At 44.5% G+C, this 10,000-nt stretch overlaps 1 protein-coding gene across 1 annotated transcript in view; it reads right to left on the bottom strand.

The window, feature by feature from the left end:
- The window catches only part of CNOT1 (CCR4-NOT transcription complex subunit 1), a 4,219,019-nt gene that overhangs the window by 3,589,714 nt on the left and 619,305 nt on the right, over positions 1 to 10,000 (bottom strand). The window contains exon 7 of the mRNA XM_044079520.1: positions 9,684 to 9,852. Within this exon, the coding sequence (XP_043935455.1) occupies positions 9,684 to 9,852 (169 nt within the window). The remainder of the gene's footprint in view (positions 1 to 9,683; positions 9,853 to 10,000) is intronic.

Here is a 10,000-nt window from a genome sequence, read left to right as displayed (position 1 = left end):
GGCCACATTCCACAGGTCCATTGCCATCCGCCATAGAGGATATGAGTGTGTGCCTCCTTGTTTGTTGATATACCACATGACTGTGGTGTTGTCCGTCCTTATCAGCAAATGACCCTGTTGAAGAAACGGTCTGAATGTCTGAATTGCCTGTTTCACTGCCAGCATCTCTTTTTGATTTATGTGTAGGTTCAGCTGGTCTTGTGTCCATAGGCCTTGTATACACTTGTCCACCATGTGTGCCCCCCAGCCTAGGTCTGAGGCGTCCGTGGTGATAGTCTGGCTTGGGCGAGGTTTGTGGAAAGGCAGTCCACTGTTCAACTGACAGGCCTGAGCCCACCACAGGAATTCTTGCTTCAGGCATGGAATTATTGGAATCTGGGCTTCTAGACTGTGCTTGTGTTGAGACCATATATTCCTTAGGTACCACTGCAACTTCCTCATATGCAGCCTGGCATGTGGAATCAATATTATGCAGGATGCCATGTAACCCAGGGCTTGCAGGACTTTCCTTGCTGTAAGCTGGTTCTGTGTTGTTAATGCCATGAAATAGAGTGGTAGTTGTTTTTGCTTTTCTGCTGTGAGAAATGCCATCTGATTTGAAGTGTCTAGTTCTGCACCCAAGAATGTTATCCTTCGGGATGGTATCAGCCTTGACTTTTTCATGTTGATAGTGTATCCCAGGGCTTGCAGTAGTTGTATAACCTTTTCCAAATCTTTTGTTAATTTGGTCTTGTTGTCCGCTTGTATTAGGCAGTCGTCCAGGTATGGATAAATCTGGATTCCCTGAAGCCTGCAATGAGCAATTACTGATGCCAGGCATTTCGTGAATACTCTGGGCGCAGTAGATAAGCCAAAGGGCAATGCTGAGAATTGATAATGCTCTGATCCTGCAAGAAATCTGAGGTATCTTCTGCAATCTGGTCGTATAGGGATGTGCAGGTATGCCTCCTTGAGATCTAGAGTCACCAGCCAAGACTCCTTGCCCAGCATGGGAAGCAGTTGCTGTAGGGTCAGCATTTTGAATTTTGGAACAATGAGATATGTGTTCAGAGGACAGGTCGAGAATAGGCCTCCATTGGTTTTCTTTCCTTGGTACCAGGAAAAGTCTGGAGTAAAATCCTTGTCCTTGTTCCATAGGCGGTACCTTTTCTATAGCTCTCATCCTTAGTAAGTGGTTGATTTGTCCTAGAGCGTTTGTTTTTTGGTTTGGTGGTAGGTTTGGCATTCCTCTTTTTGGTAGCGTGGAAGTGAAACATGTAGCATTTGTCTATTGTCTGTAAAATCCATTTGTCTCCTGTAATGTAATGCCAGTTTACGGAAAATAAGGCTAGCTTTCCGCCTAAGGGTGCTTCCAGTTGTTCCCTGGTAGGCGAGAGTCAAGTCATTGTGTCTGTCCTGTGGAAGTGGTAGTAGCTGGATCTGTGGCAGTACTTCTCTGGTTGTTAGGCTGCCACTGACGTCCCCTGTAGGCACCTCTGGATTGACCTCTGCCTCTTGGGTGCCTATTTCTGCCTCTCTGTGCTCTGGAGGTGTCTGGAAAGGACCAATTCTTCGAAGGCCAATTTCTACTAAACCTCGGAGGCTGGACCTGTAAGAAATTCTTGACTGTTTGGACAGATTTTGCTTTTTCTTCCACCTTCTTTAGCACTTGCTGTGCAGGGGAGCCAAACAAACTTTGTTTCTCCATGGGAACATCTAGGAGCTTTGACTTTACATGGTCTCGTAAGGATTGCTCTTTTAACCATGCATGCCTTCTGATCAGTGTTCCAGTCATAGCTGATCTAAAGGAAGCCTCCAGTGCATCATAGCCGCATTTTAAGGAAGGATTACTGACCTGCTGAATGTTATGTACCAAATCCTGAAGGGACTTATGGTCTATAGGTTCAGGAGAGGACAGTTTTTTATTTAGCTGGTCTAACAAAAATTCCTGATACTGAATCATGTGGAATTGACAGTTTAAGGCACTAGCCGAAAGAGTAGCAGAAGTATAAACTTTTTTACCCCATCTCTCTAATGCTCTAGATTCTCTTTCAGAGGGGAGGGGGTTTTCGGCAGAGGCAGCTGCTACAGCTTTGGGGCCCTGTGAAATGGTTTCTGGGTCTGCAATAGGAGCCTTATACAAGTGAGTGTGTGTGTCCGGGACCCTGTAATATCTGTCGGGCTTAGCAGGGGCCAGGGGAAGAGAGTCAGGGGCAGTACAGGCATCATTAAATGCATCATCCACAACTGTTAGTACTGGAGGAATGGCTAAAGGCCTATGCTGTGGTAAATGTAAAAAGGTCCTTAGCCTTTTCCTTGAATCTGAAAAATCCTGGCCCTGCCATTAACATTGCTCTCTCATAGCATGTAAGGTTTCCCCAAAAGAAAATTCCTCAGGAGTAGAGGCAGAAGGAATGGAGTCTTCTGCATCAGAATCCTCATATGGAGAATAAGGGCCTTCTGGAGGATTTGAGTTTTCTGAATCATCCGAGGAATAGTCTGTAGAAACTGGATCCGGGGGCTCTGCTCTAGGCCTCTTCTCTGGAGGGGGTTGAGAGGCCCTGTCTGGGTGAGGTTGGGATCCCCTGATCAAAGAAATGAGATCCTCAGCCAGGCTGAGCATTTGGGAACTAGAGGTAGGCCTGTGTGAGGGGGTTTTAGCAGGCAAGGCCTTAGAAGATTTAGCTGCTTTAGCCCTAGAAAAAGCCTTGATAGACAGATGCAGGGGGCCTAGCAGCTCTACGTGCAGGAGTAGATGTGTCTAAAGGAACAGTATCTGATAAATCCTGGGTGCCTGCTACAGCAGGAAAAATTTCAGTAGCAGATTCAGCCATGCTGTGTGAGGCCTCGGCTGTCGGAGGTATGCTTTCGGCCGAAGGAAGAACAGAGGACTCTGTTTCAGCCGAAACAGAGACACTCGCGGTTGGCTTAACCGTGGTTTCAGCCGAAACCGCGGACCGCAAGTGTCGGTCCTTTTCCTTACGCTTTTTAGCTAATTGTGAAGTTGGAGTCTCCGACGGCATTTTGTAAGCAAAAGCGGGACCAAAAAACTCCTCTGCAAACTCCGACCGATGTCTAAGTGTCCGTCGGTTGAAGGAAGCACAGGCTAGACAAGCTGATACGTCGTGGTCTGGGCCTAAGCAAGGAAGGCAGTAAGAGAGGAAATCCTTATGAGGTATTTGTTTCCCACAAGTTAAACAATTATTTACTTTTTCTGACATCGGCTGAGGCAAGAAAGAGTCCCCAACGGGGTACTTAGCTTTTTAGAAGTCTTTGGTAATAGAAATCTCTGGATCTGACCGACCGGCACTTGCGAACAGCTTCTGCTTCGGGCACCGCGCGGCAAGAAAGACTGAGGAAAATGGCGTCGGCTGATGCCTTTATACCCAATTCACAGCAGCTATGACGTCGGGTGAAGTGCGACATCAGCCGAGGCCAGACCCAGACTTTGGAATCCGGCCGACCGAAGGGCTGCCTGAGGCAGGACAACCCATATGTTAGGACTGCAGATGCATCCTTGAAGGACATCTTTGGTTCTGTCCAAGTAGAATTTAAGTTGTCTGTGTACATCCAAAGAATGCAGAATTCTCTCCCCCTTGTTCTGTGGATTTGGATAAAAAGTTGGCAAATGAATAGCTTGGTTAAGAGCCACACTGGATACCACCTTAGGCAAAAATGTTGGGTTTGTCCTCGGACCCTGTCTGGATAAAACATGATGAAAAATTCCACAGCCATGAGCGCCTGTAGCTCTGAGACCAGTCTTGCAGAAATTATTGCTAGGAGCAAAGCTGTTTTTCAAGATAAAAACTTTGTCAGCAGTAGCAGCTGGCTCAAAAGGAGGCAGGGTGAGTTTTTCCAAGACATAGTTGAGGTCCCATGCAGGCATTGGTGATCTCCTCGGAGGCCTTAAGTTTTTGGCTCCTCTGACGTACTGCTTTAAATAAAGGATGAGAAAAGATTGGTGGCTCTGTATTGTAATGAGCCAAAATGGCAGAGGCATGAATTTTAATTGATGAAAAAAGATGGGCCTTTGTCCAGCATCTCAGTTATGTATTGCAAAAGCTAAAGAATATTTGGAACAGCTGTATCAGTTCCTTGTGCCTGGTTCCAAGCACGGAATCTCTTCCATTTTCCAGCATAAGATTGTCTAGTACTAGGCCTTCTAGCTTCCAAAATGACATCCATCACAGCTTTGCTGAGAGGTGTGTTTTGTATGACTACATTATCCGCCATGCTGCCAGGTTTAAAGTACTGAGTTGGCTGTGCAGGATCTGATTGTTTTGCTGGGACAGTAGATGAGGTATTTGAGGCAAGGTCCAAGCTGGGCATTGAGACAGGCACCTTAAGATTGGATACCAGTACTGGCATGGCCAGTCAGGGGCAATCAGTATCATCTTTGGCTTCTCCTGCCTGACCTTTAGAAGTACTTTGGGGAGGAGAGGCAGTGGAAGAAAGGCATATACTGCTGAAAGATAGGGTGTCCACTTTCAATGCTTGTCTGTGATAAGTCCTTGAGCAGAATCTTTTTAGTTGGTAGTTGTGAGGGGAGGCAAATAGATCTATGTCCAGGCATCCCCATTTTCTTATGCTGAAGACTTGTGGATCCAGCTGCCACTCGTGGGGATCCATGAGGTTTCTGCTTAGTCACTGCCAGAGTGTTTTCCTTTCCTGGCAGGAATTGTGCCTGCAGATGTACTTGGCAAGTCAATGCTGCGTGCCACAAAGTCATGGTTAATCTGCAAAGGGGGTAAAGAATGCATGTCCCTTGCTTGTTTATATACCACATGACCGTGGTGTTGTCTATCAGTAGCAGTCCCGGATGAAGTAGGTCCTTGAAGGCCGTCAGGGCATTTTAAACAGCTAGCATCTCCTTTTGATATGTAGATGCATTTGGTTTGAGGACCATGTGCCCTGAATGCATCTTCCTGCCATGTGGACACCCCAGGCATAATCTGAAGCATCCGTTGTTAGTGTCTGCCTGGCTGGGTAATGTGAATGATTGTCCCTTGTTCTGGTGACAAGCCTTCGCTCACCATCAAAACTCCTGTTGCAGGCAGGGAATGAGAGTAATCATAGTTTCCAGGCTGTGGCAATTTTGAGTCCAGCCACTTTTTAGGTACCATTGAAGTTTCCTCATATGCAGTCTTGCATATGGAATTAGTAGGATGCAGGATGCCATGAAGCCCAAAGCCTGCAGAATCTGTCTTGCAGATAACTGGGCCTTTGTTGCCAACATTTTGAAATAGGTAGTCAGTTGCCTTCGTTTGGTGTGAGATAAGCCATCTGGGCAATTGTATTTAAGCTTGCACTCAGGAATATTATCTCTTGAGAGGGTACTAGTTTTGACTTATTTTCGTTGACTCTGTACCCTAGGCATGTTAGAAGCCTTTTGACAAACGCCAGATGCTGTAGAAGAATGTCCTTGTTCTCTGCTTGAATTATACAGTCGTCCAAGTAAGGATATATTTGTATTCCTCTGTCTGCAGAATGCAATTACTGGTACCAGGCACTCTGTAAAGACCCTGGGCGCAGTAGATAAGCCAAAGGGCAGTGCAGAGAATTGGTAATGCATTGAGCCAGCCTTGAATCTGAGGTATCTTCTGCATGATTGTCTGATTGGGACATGCAGGTATGCCTCTTTTAGGTCTAAAGTCACAAGCCAAGCATTCTTGCCCAGCATGGGCAGAAGCTGCTGCAAAGTCAACATTTTGAATTTTGGTATATCCAAGAATGTGTTCAAAATAGATGGGTCCAGTATTGGTCTCCAGGCCTTGTCCTTTCTGGGTACCAAGAACAGTCTTGAGTAAAATCCTTGTCCCTGCTCTTGCTCTGGTACCTGTTGAATGGCCCCCATGTCCATAAGGGATGAGACTTGTTCTTGCGCCTCTGCCCACTGATTTTTTGGGAGATCTGGCCAGCCTTTTGCCTTTGGCAGGGTATGGAAATGGAACTTGTAGCCTTGTGACACTACTTAGAACCCACTTGTCCTGGGTTATAATGTACCAATTTTGTGAAAAAAGTACTAATTTTCCCCCTAAGGGTGCTGCCAGGACATAAGTGCTTGGTGCCGGCAGGGGGAAGTCATTGGGACTGTTTCCTAATATGGCTGTGATTTGTCTTCTCCAACTTTGGAGGTAGAAGCACCCCATTGCTTTGGCCTGTATGAACCTTGTGCCTGGGATCTGCCTCTAGGGCGCCCCTTTGAGGGCTTTGACACAAGAAAGGACCAATCCTTTGTAGGCCAGTGTCTACTAAACGTAGGTAGCTGTACCTGACAATTTGAGTAGATTTAGCTTTGTCCTCCATTTTCTTTAACACCTCTTCTGCCTCAACACCAAACAAAGTATCATGCTGTAAATGTGCATCTAATAATTTAACTTTGACATGATCAGGCAGATTTTGTTCCTTTAACAAAGCATGCCTTCCAATTACAAAACCAGAAACTGCGGCCCTGCAGGCGGCCTCCAAAGAATCACAACCACATTGCAAAGTATGCTTTCCAACTTGTTCAGCTGCATGCAATAAATCCTGAATTTCCTTGTTTTCTGCACATTCAGAGTTTAACATTTTCTGTTTAAGCAATGCCATGTTGCTGATATTTGAGCATATGAAACTGACAGTTTAAGGCCCTTATAGCCAAGGTAGCAGATGTGTAAATCTTTTTCCCCCCATCAATCCAGTGCCCTAGAATCTGCCTGAGGGGGTAGGGTTTTTTTGCAGCGGAAGCCTCAACTCATTTGGGACCCTGTGAAATAATTTCTGGGTCTGCAGCAGGGTTTTTAAAAAGGAATTTATGCGAGTCGGGAACCCTGTAATATCTGTCAGGCTTAACAGGAGCTGGAGATAAGGAGTTGGGGGGTCAGACTAGACTCTGAAAACACATCTACAATGTCTAACACAGGTGGAATGGCTAGAGGCCTGTGCTGAGGTAGTAAAAGGAAATCCCTGAGCCTCTTTTTGGATTCTGAAAAATCTTGGCTCTCCCAGTGGAAATGCTCCCCTCATGGTATGCAAGGTTTCCCCAAAAGAATAGTCCTCTGGAGAAGAAGCTGAAGGTATAGATTCTTCAGCATCAGAATACTCATGGGGGGGGGGGGGTATTCCTGATCAGAAGAGGAATCAGAAGAAATAGAAACCTGATGTGAAGATTCATAGTCTCTTGCCTAGGCCTCTTATCTGGAGGGGGATGGGAACCCCTGGTAATCAAGTCTTCGGCCATTCTGAGCATCTGTTTTTTGGGCATAGAGGCCTGTCCACGTGGCTCTTGAGTTTGTTTCTTTGCTTTAGAAGGTGCTTTAGTCCTTGCCTTTGAAGCTGAAGTTAGTTTAATGCAAAGATGTTTAGGTCTGAATACACCCTCAGAAGCCAGTGCCTGCTCAGCGGCTCCAGACCCGTCTGAGGGAATAGTGTCCGAGGTTCCAATACCTCGAGTTTCCAGTGGCATAGCAGACTCCACGTGGGAGTCGGTAGCGGCTTGTGACTCTAAAGTGGCAGGCGTCAGGTGCTGCGAAAGCGCCTCACTGAGAACCGGCGACTGGCTTAGGAGAAGCTTAGTCAGTTTTGCACCTCTGTTGTTTATCTCTCTCCTTTTCTTTGGATTTTTTGTGAACTCCAATAGTCTGATGGCTATCAGATATTTCTGGATAATTAAATCGGTGTCCAAAATAGTTTAAAGCAAAATCATACCGACGCTTAACAGTGAGTTGGTTAAATCTAGCACAAAACCGACAACCAGAAACGTTGTGATCAGGGCCTAAGCAAGGAATACAGTAAGAATGAAAATCTTTGAGGCATTTGCTTTCCACAAGAAATACAATTAACTTTTTCTGACATCGGTCTGGAGCAAGAAAAAAAAGTTTCCCCCAATGGGGTACTTAGCTTTTTTGAAGACTTTGGGTCTAAAACTAAGAAAATCTCAGGAGTCGGCCGACCGGCACTTGCGAACTGCTTCTGCTTTGGGCACCGCACAGCAAGAAAGACTTTAGAAAATGGCGTCTGCTGCTTCTTTATACCCCTGATGACAGGGAAGGGGCGACAGCAGCCGACGCAGGACCCAAGACTTTGGAATTCAGGCCGACTGAGGGCAACCTGCCAACAGGATTACCCAAACTTAATGACTGCAACAGTGAAACACAAAGATCACCATCTAAACAGTAGACACAACTAGGGTGTGCATCCGTTAAGGAAATTTCCTGAGCACCAGGAGTTGCATTTTTTGAAGCCGGACTGCTTCACTTCTCTGCCTTCCTTGGACATAGTAACGACCAACACAACAATATTGTCAAGGAACTATGTAAAAGATAGAGATGATAATGCTAGCAAACAATGAAGCTATCAAACACCACACCAAATAAAAAGGTAATTATCTAGCTTCTGCTCAACTTTTTTTTTTTTTTTTTTTTTTTTTTTTAAAGCACTCAAGCAGGGTGAAAAAAGGGGCTAGAGGAGAGGTCTCAAATGATGATGCCCTCTAGCCAGAGGAGACATCTCTAACTCAAACAACGAAACCTCTTGGAAAAAAGGTAAAGCAAAAAGTTGTCCTCTAACTTAGACAGTAGAGAAAAGACGACAAATCCTCTAACTTAAACAAGAACATTAAGTTTTAGGGTTGAAAAGACGGGACAGGAAGAAGAAGGCCTAGTGAAAACAGCCAGCCACAAGCAAGAAAAACTTAGGGATTCATTACTGTGAAAACTAAAACATGGCAGAGTTACCACCTGTCCCACTTTGCGAGGGACAGAACCCTCTTTGGGCAGTTGTGTCCTGACAAAAAATTTAAAAAATGGCAAATGTCCTGAGATGTTAGGACAAAATTAATTCCTATATTTTATGTAATAGTTGCATAAAATCGTTATTCTGTATCTAAAATACCTAAATGTTATAAGAAACAGAATAAGCAACTAAAATGCTACAAGAATAAGCTTTTATTTAGGCAAAAAAGTTAAGTTCTATCCTTTGTACTCACCGTGGGTATGTCGGGTCCGTAAAATCTGATGTTTGCCCCAAAAATGTCCCACTTTGGCCATTTGAAAAGGTGGCAACCCATTAGTAAAATAGAGCGCACACATATATATATATATACATATATATATATATATATATATATCTATGTACGCATACACACAAAATATTCTGAAATAAACTAATATCCAAAAGAAGTTCACTTAGCCTAAGCCTACAGAAAAGCACCCAATGTAGTTGAGCAGCAAACGAGATCTGGGTAATCTTCCCTAGGCATCATGGGATAGGGTATAGCCTCGTGTCATTGAAAGCTTTCGAGCTCTAGTAATAGGCAGAGTCAGAACTGATGCTCGGTTCCAAACCCAACCAGCAAGAATGAAGGCAAGATAGGACAACATATCATTACTTTCATTACGTAAGCTTAAAGAACGACAATAACAAATTAAAAGCAAACATTCAGTCTAACTACACAGCTACAGGAAGTTGAGAAATTCAGCACAATCACCTAAATGAGAAAGGTACACTCATGACTAATCTGCCACATTAGCATTAGATTAATGGACAACCACAGACTACTACATACAGTACACTTAGCAGACAAGAAGCAAACTAAGCAGATATCTAAAAAAAAACAAACAGGAACCCAGTACCTGCAACTTCAATATACTGAAATAAGCAGTACCAAACCACGGTCTTTGAAGTTAGTCCCATGAAACAATACCAAAGAATTAATAAATGCTTACCTTGCACAAAAGCCATAGCCCACTTCTTGCATGAAGTCTGCCAACGAGCTATCCATCATGGTCTTTGCAATCCCTCCAGAATCTGGCAGGATTCTCTCCATCAGAATGTCCCGTTTTAAAGGGTACAGTAGTGGTGCAAGCACCACAGGGCAACGCTCCTGTGGAAAATCTGGAACACAAGCCATTAAGCACTGCTTTACAACAAGTAATTACATGGCAGCTTTTAAACCAAAACATACAAACTCTAGAAAATATATTAGAAAAACTACGTACCTTCATAGAGCTAGTATGCATCCTGGGCATATTTTTTCCCAAAC

This window comes from Protopterus annectens, chromosome 8.part0 (assembly GCF_019279795.1).
Source record: "Protopterus annectens isolate FY-2018-M chromosome 8.part0, PAN1.0, whole genome shotgun sequence".
Lineage (NCBI taxonomy): Eukaryota > Metazoa > Chordata > Ceratodontiformes > Protopteridae > Protopterus > Protopterus annectens.
Note: the sequence above shows the minus strand (reverse complement) of the source record. Positions and strands in the feature narration are given on the sequence as shown.